This window comes from Bos grunniens, chromosome 27 (genome assembly GCF_055505025.1).
Source record: "Bos grunniens cultivar Pamir isolate PY7600 chromosome 27, Bosgru_T2T1.0, whole genome shotgun sequence".
Taxonomy (NCBI): Eukaryota; Metazoa; Chordata; class Mammalia; order Artiodactyla; family Bovidae; genus Bos; species Bos grunniens.
Window position 1 is genome coordinate 38,255,720 of NC_141191.1, and position 17,869 is coordinate 38,273,588.

The 17,869-nt window shown below is 53.2% G+C and overlaps 1 protein-coding gene across 11 annotated transcripts in view; it reads right to left on the reverse strand.

Annotated features, from left to right (window-relative positions):
* ANK1 (ankyrin 1) overlaps window positions 1–17,869 on the reverse strand; it is a 241,630-nt gene that overhangs the window by 52,254 nt on the left and 171,507 nt on the right. For all 11 annotated transcript variants that reach the window (XR_015155928.1, XR_015155927.1, XR_015155926.1 and 8 more), the window contains exons 10-20: window positions 17,670–17,867; window positions 15,020–15,118; window positions 14,505–14,603; window positions 13,950–14,048; window positions 11,643–11,840; window positions 11,109–11,207; window positions 9,956–10,054; window positions 6,475–6,672; window positions 3,684–3,782; window positions 1,384–1,482; window positions 559–657 (exon numbers count right to left, since the gene is read on the reverse strand). Coding sequence is in view for 8 of the 11 variants with exons in the window: in XM_086379620.1 (XP_086235746.1) it covers window positions 559–657; window positions 1,384–1,482; window positions 3,684–3,782; window positions 6,475–6,672; window positions 9,956–10,054; window positions 11,109–11,207; window positions 11,643–11,840; window positions 13,950–14,048; window positions 14,505–14,603; window positions 15,020–15,118; window positions 17,670–17,867 (1,386 nt within the window). In the remaining 3 variants the exon portion in view is untranslated. The remainder of the gene's footprint in view (window positions 1–558; window positions 658–1,383; window positions 1,483–3,683; window positions 3,783–6,474; window positions 6,673–9,955; window positions 10,055–11,108; window positions 11,208–11,642; window positions 11,841–13,949; window positions 14,049–14,504; window positions 14,604–15,019; window positions 15,119–17,669; window positions 17,868–17,869) is intronic.

Sequence of the window (17,869 nt, forward strand, 5' to 3'; positions counted from 1 at the left end):
TGGGACCTCAGTTCCCTGACCAGGGATTGAACCCATGCCCTTTCAAAGTTCTCTGCTTCCAGGGTCTACCCCATGCAGACTGGGCCCCATCCACAGCTATGGCTTCAGCAACCACAGCAACAATCAAAGGTCCTCATGCTGTCCAAGCTGGAAGCAGTCACGGAGATAAACCAGTATCTCTGACAGTCCCACTGCCCGGGGAGGAAGTGACCTCTGAACAGTGACCGCTGACGTGGCTGAAGACCCCGAGAACCCCAAACATCAGGACCCACCCAAGACATTTGGTTCTGTTCACTCTCGTCACACTGAGAACAGCTTCACAGATTTTAGCAGGGATTTTGTGGAGGGTTTTGACAGCATTTAAATAAAAATAAAAGGGGGAGGGTAAGCGATGCTTCTAGGATAAACTTCCACCTTCCAGACAGAGGCCCCATGCCCCTGGGAGCCTGTTCGGGCCCCAGACACACTGGAGGCTGACCTGAGCTTCCCCGGTGAAGGGACATCTCAGCGGCCCCTATGAGAGCAGCTCTCTGGATCAGGACCCTGGGCGGTACTCACCGCGCTGACCTCGTTTGGGGAAGCACCATGTTTGAGAAGCAGTGTCACAATGTCCGTATGGCCCTGTTGAGCCGCCTGATGCAAGGGGCTGTATCCGAGCTGTAAAGCGGGTAGACGTTTGGGAGGATGAGCTACCAACAGAAATGAGCTAGCACTGCCCACCCACCACAGAGCCTATGTCTTCTGTATGCAAAGTAAAAAAATAAAAAAAGCGTTTTCCCCATTTCTTCCTCCAGCGTCAAAGCTGAAAATTGTGGCGGAGCCCCACGTGTGCCCAGAGTGATTCTAGGTGCCTCTGTTTGGCACTGGTCTTGTTACCGACCAGGGTCCTCGGCTTTTCCAGTCAATAGAAATTGATCAGAGGACAGACAAGAAACTCAGGCAAGGCTTTACTGGGGCCCCTGCTGCAGCGGGGATGGGGGGTTGAAAACAAGTACCAGGCTCCCTTGCTTGCTCCCCAGGGGGAAGGGACAAGCTGGTTCCTGACATGGAGTCATGGTAGGGGCGGGTCCAAGGGTCAGGCTGGAGGGGTGACTCAGGCGGTTTGCCTTTGGATGGTATTGCGTGCAGGGGGCATGCACAGGACCCTGCTTTTGGTTCTGACAGCCTGTTTTTGCTCCCGGCTCTTTATAAGTGGCAGTTGGGTTTTTGGTCTCTGTGTATCTTGTCGTCCATGACTTGCCCCAGCTGCTCAGGTACGAGGTTATTTTTAGTCCCTTATAGATTCTTTGTAATTTTGTTGCTGGAGGAGATGTTTGTTCAGGTGCAAGCCCTGAAGCAAAGTGGGGTGGTCCCAGCGTGTCTCTGTCTTGGGCATCCCCATACCTTGGTCTTGGCATTGACGTCTGCCTTGTGCTGTAGCAGAAACTTCACCAGCTTGATGTTCCCGTAATGACTGGCCACATGGAGTGGAGTGTAACCCATCTGGAAAGTAAGAGAGGAGAGAGGGTGACTGGCAGGGCTTCTGGGGACCACACAAGACACTCTGAGCTGGACGAGAAGGAAACTCGCACGGTAACAGCGGTAAAGGGGAAGATGGATGAGGAGGCCTTGGCAAGGCTGGCAGCGGCTCCCTGGGGTCAGCTGTCTAGGCTGTCGGAGGCCAGGGGCCTGGGAGGGGCACAGGGCTTGGTGTCGGGCAAGAGCAGCATGAGGTGATCAGGAGAGACTCAAGGTGGGTAGCCAAGCGGGTAATGGGAAAACCGGCCCTGGGTCTGGGGAAGAGGGCCTGGCAAGGAGGCACCCATGGGTGCCATACACCCAGATGAAGTATGGCAAGAAAAAAGTGGGGCTCACGGAACTGAGGCAATATTTACAGGGAGTTCAGAAAAGAGGGTGGGGAGCAGGGAGCAAAGAGGGAGGAGGAAAGGCGGGAGAGACCGTGCTACAGAAGCCAAGAAGGGTCACTTGGAGAGCAGGGGAAGCTGGGAGGGCAGGGGCCTTGCATGAGAAGGAGGTCCCCGCTGACCCGGACAAGACCCGCCTTGCCCTGCTATCTGGGCTACCAGGTGGTACAGTCATGTACCATGATGGTAGGAACTGGCCATGGCTTGAAATGAGTGGACTTTGCGTATTTATTCACTTGAATTTTGTCCACAGAGGAGATAATTCTCAAGGAAGTTGTTCTGCTGAATATCTTAGTGCTCCCTCCATAGGCTGACAGGCCAAGGCTCTCCAGGCCCCTAAGTGTCCTGCGGAGCCTAATCCCAGAGACCATCTGGATCCAGACCCTGCAGGCTGGACCTGAAGTGATGGGCTGGCTTTGAGATCTCTAAGGTCTAACAAAGATCCGTCTAGCCAAAGCTATGGTTTTTCCAGTAGTCATGTATGGATGTGAGAGTTGGACCATAAGGAAGGCTGAGCACTGAGGAACTGATGCTTTCCAACTGTGGTGTTGGAGAAGATTCTTAAGAGTCCACTGGAAAGCAAGGAGGTCACACCAGTCCATCCTAAAGGAAATCAACCCTGAATCTTCATTGGAAGGACTGATGCTGAAGCTGAACCTGCAGTACTTTGGCCACGTAATGCGAAGAAACGACTCACAGGAAAAGGCCCTTATGCTGGGGAAGATTGAGAGCAGGAGAAGGGGGTGACAGAGGATGAGACGGTTGGATGGCATCTCTGACTCAATGGACATGAGCTTGAACAAACTCCGGGAGACGGTGAAGGGCAGGGAAGCCTGGTGTGCCGCAGTGCGTGGGGACGCAGAGTTGGACAAGACTTAGCCACTGAACAAAAGCAGCAACAAGTTCTAACTCACAGTATAGGATCTCTCAGGGCAAGATCCCAAAAGACTAAACTGGGCTGGCGAGAGGACCTCAAAGATCCAGAACATTCTTGGGTTTTAAGCAGGTTCCTGTAGAGGCTGTAGGCAGTTGGGGATAAAAGATGTCTCGGATTTTTCTGGGAGCCTTTAACGTCACACTGCCGACTGGTGTTCCGGGTGGGCTCTGGAGGGGGCTGGGGTTGGAGGGGTGTTGCTTTGTCTGTTTCATTTAATACACTTGCCTTGCAGTGAAAAGGAACAAAATGATGCCTCTTCCAGGAAGCCTCCTTTTCCCACCAAATGGAGAGACCCTCTCCTCCCTTTATGCTCCCTCTGGCTCACTAGTGCCCTCCTCGCATCGGACATCACACCCACTGTCCCTTCCTGCCTCTTACATCATCTGCAGGTGCCTCGAAGCAGAATCCACTGTGTGCTGGGCACTGGGTTGTTCTCCATCCCCCACCCCAGAGCCGCCCCCCACACCCCCACCAACCCTCTGCACACAGAGGCTCAAGGAATGCTGACCAATCCGAGCCAAATGCCAGACTAGAAGGCATGGAATTCTCCAGTACATCCAGGGAAGCCTGACATTTTGACACCTGGCTCATGTAAGACAGAGATTGGAATCGTGACTCACTACAGAGGCTCAAAGTTCTAACCAACTTCTTAAACTCCCCACTGGAAAGTGAGTCCACTGGCCTGGGGTCCACTGCTGCCCCTAGGAAGTGGCAGACAAGAATGGGCCATGGTGGCCTTGGGGTTTCCAAACTCCTGGGATGGACCAGTGAGGGAGGCCAGAGCGGGCAGGCCCGTGGGCGCAGGGGGAAGGTGTGGACAGGATGCAGGCTGTGGTACTTACCCGGGTGGTGGCGTCCACCGTGACACCGTGTTTGATCAGCACGTCTGCCACTGGAATGTGGCCTTCTTGTGCGACCAGATGGAGGGGAGTGAGTCCACTCTGGGAAGGAAAAGAAGTTCATCAGTTTGCAGCCAAGATAGAGTTCTGGGTCACGCTGGGAAAGCACTGAGGTTTGGGAGTCAAACTTGGCTCTGTAGCCACCAACCGGCTGTTTGACCTTGGGCAAGCTCTTCTAGGCCACCACATCCTTAGCGAAAACATGAAGTGGTTGAACTAAACCAGAGGTCAGCAATGGCTTCTGCTAAGAGCCAGATCATCAATATTTTGGGCTTAACTGCATCAGTTATAGTGAGAAAGCATGCGTGCCAACAGGTAAACAAATGGGCATGTGTTCCAATAAAACTTTATTTATACAAACAAGTTGTGGGCCAGATTTGGCCTTCAGGCCATAGTTTGCTGATATCTGAACTACATGAACTTTATTGTCCATTTCAGTGGTAACATTTCTTATTTCCATGACTTGAGATGAGCTTCAAAGTTTTGGTTTGCTTATTGAGAAAATAGGGATTATCACTGACAAATTTCAAGGGCAAAGGAAGGCTCGCTTGAGAAAACAGAGACAAAAACACGTTGTAAAACAAGATGTGCCATGTAAATGCAGTCTGTGCTCCGTACACCCAGCCAGTGCTTCACTGGAAAAAGGATGGAACGATAGAAGATCCTGCTGGGACCAAAAAAAGCCAGATTCTTGGAGCTCTTATCACATCCTTCTCACAGGGCATAGTATAGTGTCAGTCGCTCAGTCGTGTCCGACTCTTTGCGACCCCATGGACTGTAGCCCGCCAGGCTCCTCTGTCCATGGAATTTTCCAGGCAAGAATACTGGAATGGGTAGCCCCATTCCCTTCTCCAGGGGATCTTTCTAACCCAGGGATCGAACCCAGGTTTCCAGCATTATAGGTGGACTCTTCACCATCTGAGCTACCAGGGAAGTCCATCTGTCTCACAAGGATAATAATACTCCAGAAATCTTGCTTGATATGTGGGCACTCACACAAAAATGCCAGGAAAGCCTTCTATCTCCTGTATCTGACTCTACAAGCCTTACTAACCGTGAGGCAAATGGGGCTGCCCCCTCTCCAGAAACTCCACTCATCCTCCCCTACCATCTGTCCTTTCCCCCCAGCTGACGGGAGGCCCAGGGGCAGTGCCCCCCACACTGAAGCCAGCACAAGTGGGCAAGGATGCCCAGAGAAGAACAGGTCCTGGGTCAGCCCCAGCTACTGGGTGCCGTGCCCAACCCCTGGGATAACACAGTAGCCTGCCGGGTGACGGTGGGTGTGGATGGGTGGGCGTGTCTCCAGGGCAAAGCTTTGCCATCCAGCCCCTGGTCCCTGACAGAGCTCACTTAAATGGCACCAGCAGGAGACCAGTATAATGGTGCTGCCCTAACGGTTCCCTCTTGGGGGTCACCTGTCCAAACCTGTCCAGAAAGAGCCAGTAGATCCAGTAGGTTCTTAAAGAAATATTAAGTTATCCTTAAAATGCTTGCCCTTCTGAAACTGTATTACCTTCATGTATCATCTAAAGAAGTGACTCTTTATAGTGTATGATTCCATTTACAAGAAATGTCCAGAACAGGCAAATTCACAGTGACAGAGAGCAGATGAATGGTCGCCAGGGGACGGGGGTTTGAGGGAGATGGGATGTGGCCACTAATGGGTCTGAGGTTTCCTTCTGGGGTGGCAGGAATGTCCGGAAGTTAGGCAGTGGTGGTGTTCATTCAATTCTGCAAATATACCCCAAACCACCAAATAGTACAGTTCAAACCAGTGAAGTTTATGGTATGGGAGTTATATTTCAATAAAACAGCTGCTTAATAAAAGAAGTGACTCTTACAGACTTAGAGAACGAACTTATGGTTTCTGGAGGAATGGATTGGGGGAAGAGATAGTTAGGGAGTTGAGGATTGATATGTACACACTGTTGTCTATTAAATAGATAACCAACAAGGTCTTAGTGTATAGCACGGGGAACTCTGCTCGATGTTTTGTGGCAGCCTGGATGGGAGGGGAGTTTGGGGGAGAATAGATACATGGATAAGTGGGGCTGAGTCCCTTCACTGTTCAACTGAAACTATCACGACGTTCCTAACTGGCTATAGCCCAAAACAAAACAAAAAGCTTAAAAGTTACAAAACAAAACAAAAAACAAAAGGAGGGACTCGTAGCCTTTCCCGGGCCATGCATTCCTTGGAGACGCTGATGAAAACCACAAGGACATCAGCGGGGAACAAATTCCCAGGTCCTCCCTCCACAGGTCGCTACACCAGGAGGGTTTTCTACTCACACGCCAATAGTCCCTGGACTGATAATCCCATTAAGGGACAGGTCGGCATTGAAAACAATGCCTTCCCTACAGAAAAAGAATATTTAGTTCCAACTTCATAGATTCCTGAATGTAGAAACTGGCCTCTATGTGGGAAAGCATGCAGTGGATTTCAACAGTGATCTTTGTGTGGGTTCTTGAGTCATTCTATTTAGGAAGGACCAGCTTTGGCATCAGGTAGGCATGGGGTCCTACAATCTTGAAATTAGCAACCTTTCTGAACCTGTTCATTCATTTATAAAACTGAGCTAAAACCTACACAGGGCTGTTGTAAGGGTCACACACACACACACACACACACACGTACATCACCTAATTCAGAACCCGGGCACAGCATAGGCGTGCCTAGGCTTCAGCTGGCCCCAACGCGATCGCGTCTACAGGAAAATCGCAGACGCGTTTACCTTGTTGCCCAGGTTCCCGTTGGCCTGCTTGGACAGCAGGAGAGCCACCATCTCTGCGTGGCCCTCCTGAGCCGCCAGGTGGAGGGGGGTCACGCCTTGCACCGACTCCGCGTTCGCCGAGCCCCCGTACTGCAGCAGACTGCGGGCCACCTCCAGCTGGTTCTGCTTGGCGGCGATGTGCAGAGGTGTGTAGCCGTTCTGAAATGGAAGGGGCCCCCAGAGCCTGCTTACAGGAGTGCTGAGTTGACAAGCTGAGCGCATGCCTTCCGGTTGAGATCCTATCCTCCGAGGCGGGGCCAGGAGGTCTGATTTAAGGCTGTGTCACCCGGGAGGGTCACTTCAGTAAACAAACAAACTGACCGAGTCCACTGGGTTTGGAGAGGCTCCCAGACCAGCAGAGCCCTGTTCCCGTTCTCTCCATCTATGTTCTGGGCGTGAGTGCCCTGTCCCCAACAGATGCTAGGATTCAGCCAGGCAGCCTATAGAACAACCAGCAGGCTAGGTGGGGATGAAAATACAAGACCCTCCTTCCTGCCATGAGAACAGCATCCCAGACAGGTCATGGAGGAGGAAGAAGAGAGCTCTTTCTGGTTCCCTGTGCGGCTGGCCCAAGAGCTCCCCCAAGCTCTGTGGCTTCAGGCAGGTGGTGTAAGAGGACAAGCCCCTGGCGAGGGACCTGCGGACGTGGAGTCAGTCCTTGGCTCACTTTTGTTTTTTATTAATTTTTACTGGAGGACAGTCACTTTACAAGTCCCTGATCTACTTTAACCAGCTGTGTGACTAGGGCCAAAAGAGTCAATGACCTCTAGATGCCCGTTTGTACTTTTTTAAGCCATTAAAAGTGGATAGTGTAGCTGGGACGTGGAAGCAACCTAGATGTCCTTTGACAGATGAATGGATACAGAAATGGTGGTCCAAGGCGGACGTGGACCAATACAGTAAAATCCCAGTTTTAAGCACCGAGGGACAGGGTAAGATCCGTCTCCATAGTGGATTTTATGGGGAAAGGAAAAGTCACTTACCCAAAGAAGGAAACTGAATGACAGAAACCATTCTCTTTTGAGGAATTATGTAAGACCATTCTAGTGTTCCTCCTTTTAGACTGGATTATGTTATGAGAAAACATTAAATCCTTTGGAGGCTGTGTTCCCCTGACAAGATTGGCATTTCGATTGTAGTAAAATTAATTAAACAAAATGAGTTTTGTACTGTATTAAGAGGGTGCCAAGGAGAGAGGCGGGGTTCGGTGGATCAGGCCTGAGATCTGGAGTCAGGCCCACATGGAGAGCCTTCTCTCTGAGCATCAGACAATCTTCTGGCTTCAGAATGCAAGTGCTTTTAGCCGGAGCCCTGCTTCTCAGACTCGAGTGTGTATGAAATCACGTGGGATCTTGTTAAAGTGCAGATTCTGACTAGGCGGGCCCCAGATTCTGCATTCTGAAAAGCTCCTGGGTCAGGATGCAGTGTGGTGAGGCTGATGCTCACCCAGGGTGCATCACTGCAACCTGCATTCCATTCCCTGCATGGAAACAAGGATCAAGGACTTCCACCGTGAAGAGGACAGGAACTCCAGCAATTATTCTTGTTGGTATAATCAGGAGTCCAGGCCACTAGGGCAGACAGTGGAAGATGTCTGCTGGCAAGAACAGCATCCTGTCCTGGCAACAGGCAAGCTTGCCCTGGAGCTCAGGCTGCCAGGTGACCCCCGGTTAAAACCAAGATACAAGAGCAACTGTCTGTCTCAAATCAGGGGCCAGCCCCTTGGAGCTCCCTCCAAGCCAGGACTACAGGCAATGAATGACCTTCTCTAGGTGATGAGAGAAGGGGCAGGCGAGTCAGGGAGAGATGACGGGAGCCGTAAAAGGCTCCTCTTTCCCCAAGCAGTGAGCACGTACAAAGGAATGCACACGCTGGAGAGAGAGCTGCCTCAACGTTAAAACAACATCAGCGTTGAAATTAGAAAGGGAAGGGTTTGGTTTGGGTGCAGAGAGATTTGCATGTGAAATTCTACAAAATTGCCAGACTACTTTGGAAACTATTTTTTGCCATGGAAACAAAACCCATCTGTACAGGGTTTATGTGTGGATAAAGCTCTCTTTAAATACCATGGGGCTGGCTCCGATTTCTTTTATATAAGGGGGGGGTGCGAGGAGGAGGGGAGTCCAGCAGTTTTATTTTTAGAGGCAGGAGTAAGTCACGTCCCCCGTGGGGCCGCGTGCTGTCTGCGCAGCGATGCGGGCTCTGCTACAAGAGCTCGGGGTGGGGGGGACTGGAGCCCAAGGAGACAGGGTGTCTGGGAGAGACTGTGTGCTGTGTCTGCAGGAAGGTGATGCTGTACATTTCAGAGAGCATCCGATCCGAGTGGGGAGGGCAATCTGAAGGCTGGCACGATCTTCCCCGACCAGGTTGCGTCCCCACGAGGGTCCGCAGGGGTGGGCTGGAATCATACTCTGACCCACCCGAGACCCCTCCTGCTGAAGGGTTGAGCACGGGGGTTTGCTCCCCGCCCCCAAAATCCATAAATTATCCTCACTCTCACTTTCCTTTCTTCTGAGTCTCGACTGTCCATCTAACTGTGAGTGGAGAGACCACGTGTGTCCTTAGCCCTCAAGCCCTGCTCCCTCTCCTCACCCTCCTCTGCACGGCCACCAACCCCAAGGCCCCTCTGCCCCTGCAGATCTTGCCACCCTCTCATCTCATCCCGCAGCAGGGCAGCCTGCCCCCCAGTGATGCTGGTGTCCAGCTTCATCTCTGTACCTTGTTCTGCCCCCTGCAGTCCTCTCTAACATAAGCCCCACCTGCTGCCTACACTCAGGGTCACTCGGGGGTGATGGACCCGCGACTCTGAGCATCTCAGGGGCTGGCATGAGGCCGGCCAGTGGCCATGCATCCCTGTGTAATGTATGGACGGAAGGAGGACCGCTTCAGAGCCTGAACTCAGGAAGAAAACAGAGCTGGGGGAGACTACCCGCCTTTAAAACAGGTTCTGCACTTCCAGGTTCTGGCAAGTTTATCCCCCGCCCCAAATATTCTCCAAGTGTGTCTGTCCCCTGTCCGAGCATCAAGAGCACAAGATCACCCCCCACCCGGAATGTTCTCCAGGGGGGACCCTGTCCCAGCATCAAGAGCACGCTGTACATGCTGACATCTGATGTCAGGCTTGAGGACACATCTGTTGGGTGAACGAGTCCCCCCTCTGGGAGGTGGCCTGTGGTGGGAAGTGCTCCTGCCTCCTGCCCCGCTCCTGGTCCCCCAGCAGCAGCCACAGCCCACCCTGGGGTGGGGGTGGGGGGCTGAGAGCGGGGTCCCAGGGTGGGGCCGGGGCAGGCACCAGCAGGGAGGCTTACCCAGGCAGGGCTGTGTAGGGAGCCGCCCCGTGGCAGCAGCAGCCACAGCCCACCCCGGGGTTGGGGGGTGAGAGCAGGGTCCCAGGGGGTGGGGCCGGGGTGGGGCTGGGGTGGGCACCGACCGGGAGGCTTACCAAGGCGGGGCTGTGCGGGGATCCGCCCCGGGGCAGCAGCAGCCGGACGACGTCCAGGTGGTTGTGGTGCACGGCCACATGCAGGGGGGTCAGGCCGCTCTGTGGGGGGACGGGGACAGCCTTCACTCATGGGGCGGCCTCCTGGCCAGGCCCCAGGAGCCAGGCCTAGGGGTCCGTGTTACTTCTGCTACCCAGGAAATCCACGGAAGAGCCATGTCAGAGCCCGGCCACTGGAGAACACAGCCAGTGGAACCTGGGCCACCCCCTTAGTCCTGGGAGTCACCCCTCAGTCCTAGGGGGTCATCTCCTCACTCCTGAGGGTCACCTCCCCAGTCCTGGGGGCCACCTCCTCAGTCCTGGGGGGTCACTTCCTCAGTCCTGAGAGGGTCACCTCTTCAGTCCTAGGGGGTCACCCCCTCAGTCCTGGGGGCCACCTCCTCACTCCTGAGAGGGTCACCTCCTCACTCCTGGGGGGTCACCCCCTCAGTCCTGGGGGCCACCTCCTCACTCCTGAGAGGGTCACCTCCTCACTCCTGGGGGTCACCACCTCACTCCTGAGGGGTCACCTCTTCACTCCTGGGGGTCACCTCACTCCTGGGGGGGGTCACCTCCTCACTCCTGGGGGTCACCTCACTCCTGGGGGCCACCTCCTCACTCCTGGGGGTCACCTCACTCCTGGGGGGTCACCTCCTCACTCCTGGGGGTCACCTCACTCCTGGGGGCCACCTCCTCAGTCCTGGAGGGTCACCTCTCTCCTGGGGGGTCACCTCCTCACTCCTGGGGGTCACCTCACTCCTGGGGGCCACCTCCTCAGTCCTGGAGGGTCACCTCACTCCTGGGGGGTCACCTCCTCACTCCTGGGGGTCATCTCACTCCTGGGGGCCACCTCCTCACTCCTGGGAGTCACCTCACTCCTGGAGGGTCACCTCCTCAGTCCTGTGGCCGACGGGGCAGTGCCCTCATCACTCTGGCTCAGAGGGGCCACCAGGTCTTTCTAGAAGGGCGCGGCATCATCAGGAAGATCAGTGCCCCCAGAGGCCACTCTCCCCGCGTGGCCACCCATTCACAAGGTAGAGATGCCACCACCCGTGGGAAGCTGCGCCTCCATCCTGGCTCCAATCTGACCCCGGATGGAACGCGAGGTCAAGCTCACCTTCCCGGCGGCGTTAGGGTGTGCATCGTGCTCCAGCAGCAGCTCTGCCATGCGCACCTTCCCGTACTTGGCTGCCACGTGGAGAGGGGTAAATCCTTTCTGAGGAGAAACACTGGCTCTCAGAAGCCTGGGAGCCTCCGCTGTCCTCCCCAGGGAAAGGGTCTGCATGCGGCCAAGGAGGCGCCCACCCCGGCTGGCACAGAGATGCAGGAAAAGTCACGGAATGGGCGGTCCCTCTTAGACACCCCGGACTGGCAACCAGTCCTCTTGTGACGGAGTCAGACTGCTTGTGCTGTTATTTGACAGCCAGTGAGCTGAAGGCCGGGGCTGGACCGTCATCCTTCTCTCATTCCAGAACCCACCTGGATTGTTCAGGGCAGACCCTGAGACATTCCATGATGAAGGATGAAGGCCGGGTGGGTGGATGAGAAACTACAGTTCAAGGCAACACAGGGGCGGGACGGCCCTCCCCAGCCTGGGACCCAGCGGAGACCAGCCTGCTGCTTCTGGACCACAGGAGGAGCAAGGCCATACCTTCGTCATGCACGCCTGGGACGCCTCCTTTTCCAGAAGGGCCAGTGCCGTCTCCACGTGGCCCTCTCGGGCCGCGATGTGCAGAGGGGTGTGCCCGGCAGTGGTGGCCAGGTTGGGGTTGGCATTATTTTCTAGCAGGAGCTTCACCATGTTTGTGTGGCCAATGCGAGCTGCACAGTGAAGTGGGGTCTGGTCATCCTGGAACCCAGAGCGAAAACAAAGAACAGGACGCTAAGGTTACTTAACCCAACTCTTCATTTTACACAGCAGGCAGCCACACAGCTAGTAAGAGGAAGAGCTGAGACTCAAGGCTCCAAGTTACAGAAACCAGTATGTTCTTTCTCATTTAATCCTTTTAACTCTCATTTAGTCCTATAACAACATTTCAAGTGAGTTCTTATTCCTAATTTGCCTAAAGACTTAGCCTTCCCATCTGTAAAATGGGAATAATGGTATTGACCTCATAGGGCTGTGGTTAGGATCAAGCAGACTGCATATATAAGAGTCTCACACCGAGAATGGTGGAATCAAGACTGCCAGGAGAAATATCAATAATCTCAGATATGCAGATGACACCACCCTTATGGCAGAAAGCGAAGAGGAACTAAAAAGCCTCTTGATGAAAGTGAAAGAGGAGAGTGAAAAAGTTGGCTTAAAACTTTAACTTTCAGAAAACTAAGATCATGGCATCTGGTCCCATCACTTCATGGCAAATAGATGGGGAAACAGTGGGAGACTTTATTTTGGGGGGGCTCCAAAATCACTGTAGATGGTGACTGCAACCATGAAATTAAATGATGCTTGCTTCTTGGAAGAAAAGTTATGACCAACCTAGACAGCATATTAAAAAGCAGAGACATTACTTTACCAACAAAGGTCCATCTAGTCGAAACTATGGTTTTTCCAGTAGTCATGTATGGATGTGAGAGTTGGACCATAAAGAAAGCTGAGCACCAAAGAATTGATGCTTTTACTGTGGTGTTGGAGAAGATTCTTGAGAGTCCCTTGGACAGCAAGGAGATCCAACCAGTCCATCCTAAAGGAAATCAGTCCTGAATATTCACTGGAAGGAGTGGCGCTGAAGTGGAAACCATTGGAAAAGACCCTGATGCTGGGAAAGATTGAAGGTGGGAGAAGGGGACGACAGAGGATGAGATGGTTGGATGGCATCACCAACTTGATGGACATGAGTTTGAGTCAGCTCCAGGAGGTGGTGATGGACAGGGAAGCCTGGTGTGCTGCAGTCCATGGGGTCACAAAGAGTCAGAGGGGACTGAGCGACTGAACGGAACTGAACTGATCCATTGTGGTTTTTCTCACAGGCAGACCTCAGAGACATTGTGGGTTTGGCCCCAGACCACGGCAATAAAATGGGTATCACAGTAAAGCAAATCACAGAGATTTTTTTGGTTTCCCAGTGCTTATAAAATTATTTTTATATGATATTATTCTCTGTTATGTGTGCAGTGGCATTATGTCCAAATATATATATATATATTTTAATTGAAAAATACTTCATTGCTAGAAAAATGCTAACTGCTTGACAACCTGGGTTGCCACAAACCTTCAACCAGTAAAAAACATATGATTTGCAAAGTGCACTAAAGCAAAGGGCAATTAAACCAGGGTGTCTGTCCTGTCTGAGTGTCTGCTTGTCTTTCTGCCTGAAGGCTTCCCTGGTTTTCTCTATGCCAAGGGTGATGGAGGGTCAGAACTGGGAAAGGGCAAGATGACTTTTCATCCCCTGTCCCCCGCCGCTCCCCGTTTCCCCCTGAAACAGAAGCAGTCGGTGGGCCAGATCTCTGTTATTGGGCCCAGGGGTGGGGGTTCTGTCACACAGTCCAAACCCAGACCGCAGTCCTGACACTCAACAGCACCTCTGTGGCCTGTGCAGGAGGGACGTCTGATGGTCAGCAGCAATTCCTCCCCTTGGCTCACTCAGTCCCTCCGAGACGCCTGTTACCACCAGGGGGAGTCTTTTGTTTTCAGATTAAGTAATTCCTGATTTTCACCAGCAACACTTCCTTGAAAAAGTGACTTCTCTTCTGATACTATGACTGTAACCACCATGCATCCTTTCAGCTCCAAAACACTGCTCACTGGCCTTTTGTTTTCCTAAAGAAACAGCTCTGATGCCAGCACACGTCTGGCCCTCTCAGAAGCCCTGCAAAGCAGGACCTGAGCGTTGGGTGCAACCATGTGGGCGGGGCAGGGAATCTCGGCCCCACGAGCCCTGCAGCCTCGCCTCGGAGCTCCTCCTTCACTTTAAGGCTCATGTCCAGGACCACTGCTGCCTCCTGAACCCACCTTGGCCTTGGCGTTGACTTTGGCTTTGTTCTGGAGCAAATATTTGGCCACTTCCGTGTGCCCTGCTCTGGCTGCCATATGTAGCGGGGTCTCCACTTTCTGGAAAACAACAAAATTAGAGAAGTGTTAACTTGCGCCGGGTTTCTAATAGGGCACACACAGAGGTCCATGGTGCCAGTTTGGGGGCTTTTCACCCAAGAGGTGGAGTTGCCCCAGCAAGCAACATCAGCCTTTAGCCTGGGGTGTGGGTGTCTGTGTGTGTAACTGTGTGTGTGTGTATGTGCACGCAAGATACACTTAAAAGTAAGCCCCAGAGCAAAGGAATGTTTATAATGCACATATATTCCCAGAATAACACAGAAGTTTCCAAATTATTGTCTAAAATAAAATCCCAAGACTTACAGACATGTAACAAGTTTCACTGAGATACAGACATTCTCCCCAGGTCAGAAGTCCCTGCTATTCTGAGATTTCTGCCTCTGTCCAGGAGAGGAGAGCTTGGGCTCCTCTGAGCCCTCGGTCCCCAGCAAGGGCGGGCTCTGCCCATGGACTCACCACGTTGGAGACGTTGGGCGATGCTTCCCGCTGCAGCAGGCTCTTCACGATGGGCAGGTGCCCCATGAAGGAGGCCACGTGGAGAGGCGTCAGGCCGGACTGGAACAGACCAGAAGGGAGTGAGACAGGAGCCCTCCCTGTTCCTCCAGAGACACAGCCAGAGGGAGCTTAGGCTTTCCTGCCTCTAGGTGCTTTGGAACAGTTTTCCCAAGAAAGGGAGTTCAAGGAAATGGGTCTGCTTCCAGGAAATGGGGTGGGGGATAGGGGAAATCCCATTGCAGGGTGATTCCACAAATATTCACAACTCAGAATATTGCATCTGACCTTGGACAGCTCCCTGGGCTCTGACACAAGCTCCCGGTCTTATCCATCCCTGATTCTTTCTTTTAGAGTTCTAGACTAGTACACATGTGGACAAGGGCACACACAGACGCAGCCACAAAGGACACCTCTGAAGATGGCTATTAGAAGAAGACCCTGGGGGACCCTTGGCTCGCCCACGGGGTTCCCCTTACCTCTGTGACCGCGTCGATGGAGGCCCCCATCTTCAGCAGCAGCTCCATGACACGGATGTGGTTCTTCTTACAGGCGATGTGCAAGGGGGTAAAGCCATTCTGCAGCCCCACACAAAGGGAGATAGATGAGCAGGGGCTTACCCGCGAGCCCAGGGAACACCCCGACCACCTCGCTGATAAGAAGGCGGCCTTGGGCCCAGCCCATCAGTGGTTCCCACAAACCGGAAGAGGCAGGCAGTGTGCCCCATGCACCGGGCATGGTCCTGAACATGTTGTCTGCACAGCTTTTTTTTTTTTAATTTGGTCGTGCTTTTGGATGCACTGAAAGAGCCTGCTGTTTAAAGTTTCCTTACTCTTCGGAAGGAAAGTTATGACCAACCTAGATAGCATATTGAAAAGCAGAGACATTACTTTGCCAACAAAGGTCCGTCTAGTCAAGGCTATGGTTTTTCCTGTGGTCATGTGTGGATGTGTGAACTGGACTGTGAAGAAGGCTGAGCGCCGAAGAATTGATGCTTTTGAACTGTGGTGTTGGAGAAGACTCTTGAGAGTCCTTTGGACTGCAAGGAGATCCAACCAGTCCATTCTGAAGGAAATCAGCCCTGGGATTTCTTTGGAAGGAATGATGCTAAAGCTGAAACTCCAGTACTTTGGCCACCTCATGCGAAGAGCTGACTCATTGGAAAAGACTCTGATGCTGGGAGGGATTGGGGGCAGGAGGAGAAGGGGACGACAGAGGATGAGATGGCTGGATGGCATCACTGACTCGATGGACGTGAGTCTGAGTGAACTCCGGGAGCTGGTGATGGACAGGGAGGCCTGGCGTGCTGCGATTCATGGGGTCGCAAAGAGTCGGACACGACTGAGTGACTGAACTGAACTGAACTAAGGGGAAATTTACAATGAAGAGAACTTCTGTGAAGCACATCACATTCCCTCATCCCTGAAACCGCTGATCAGCTTTTGGTCAAATGATTCCTGTACCTCATCCTTACTGTAACATGTTACGTGCGTTAGTTGCTCAGTCGTGTCCGATTCTTTGCGACCCCATGGATTATAACCCGCCAGGCTCCTCTGTCCATGGGATTCTCCAGGCAAGAATACTGGAGTGGGTTGCCATGCCCTGCTCCAGGGGATCTTCCCGACCCGGGGATCAAATCCAGATCTCCTGCACTGCAGGCAGACTCTTTACTATGTGAGCAGGAAATACTAGGATATAAACTCCACAAGGGGAGGGATTTCTGTTTCCTTGGCTTTGTCTCTCTGCTTATTTTTTCAGTGCTTTAGCAGTTCTCAAGGTTATCCACCCCTATCCATTCATGGATAAGGTTGGGGGAGGGGAGTTTGTCTCAACCATTCCCAACCACAGGAATATTTGTGAATATCTAGGTGTTGGAGAGGACTCTTGAGAGTCCCTTGGACTGCAAGGAGATCCAACCAGTCCATCCTAAAGGAGATCAGTCCTGGGTGTTCTTTGGAAGGACCGATGCTAAAGCTGAAATTCCAATGCTTTGGCCACCTGATGAGAAGAGTTGACTCACTGGAAAAGACCCTGATGCTGGGAGGGATTGGGGGCAGGAGGAGAAGGGGACGACAGAGGATGAGATGGTTGGATGGCATCATCGACTCGATGGACATGGGTTTGGGTGGACTCTGGGAGTTGGTGACGGACAGGGAGGCCTGGTGTGCTGCGGTTCATGGGGTCGCAAAGAGTCGGACATGACTGAGCAACTGAACTTAACTGAACCGAGAGATATTTTTGATTGTCATCACTAGGGGAGGAGTGCTGTCAGTGCCTAGCGGCTGGAGACGGGATGCTGCTAAATAGCCTACCATTCACGGGCCAGTCTCCACACAACAAAGAATCCTGTTCGTGCTCAGTTGCTTCAGTCGTGTCTGACTCTTTGCAACTCCATGGACTGTAGCCCTCGAGGCCCCTCTGTCCATGGGATTCTCCAGGCAAGATTACTGGAGTGGGTTGCCATGCCCTCCTCCAGGGGATCTTCCTGACCAAGGGATTAAATCCACGGCTCCTGCCTCTCCTACTTTGCAGGCAGATTCTTTATCACTGAGCCACTGGGGAAGCCCAGTGTTATGTGGGCTACAGCTAAGAATATCGGGTCCCCGACGTCAGTAGGGCTGAAGTCAAAAAACCCTGACTGCTCCAGACAATGCCCGGCTGGAGGGAGAGCTCAGGGGAAGCTTTCTGAATGAATGAATCAAGAGTGGATGAGCCATCCTTGTGGCCCTGGAAGCTGTTCTGTCTTCTAGATTCTCCTCCTCTGGGAAGGGGCAGAGAGGGGATGAGGGCCATGGGCAGGCTCTGTGCAGCGCTCCGGCCCCTCCAGGAACTTCCCAGGGAGCTCTCGGCCTGGGGCAAGGGAAGAGGAGCCACGATCCCAGCAGCGAATTTGCTTTAGGCTTGAGCTCCCCTCTGCTCAAGCCCCACAAGCACTGTGTGTGCCCCTTGGCCTGTTATGGGGGCTCGGTCATGAGGTGCAGGAACATGGCAGGCAGGGAGGTCATGGCTGCCTGGCCCCTGGCCTTGGGACCCCAGCCCTCCGCCTGCCCGGAGTCTCCAGGGTGGAGACTCAGCCCTGCAGTTCTGGCCCTTGCCTCTCTGGCCCCTGCTCGCCAGCCTCCCACTCACCAGGGCTCTGGAGTTGGGTTTGGCACCTTTATCCAGAAGCACCTTGGCCACCCTGTGGTGGCCGCAGTGGGCGGCCACGTGGAGAGGGGTCAGATGATCCAGGGTGATGTCATCAATCTCTGCGTTGTATTGCAATAGGAGTCGGACACAGTCGAGGTGGTCTCCCTGAGCCGCCATATGGATCGGGGACAGGCCATTCT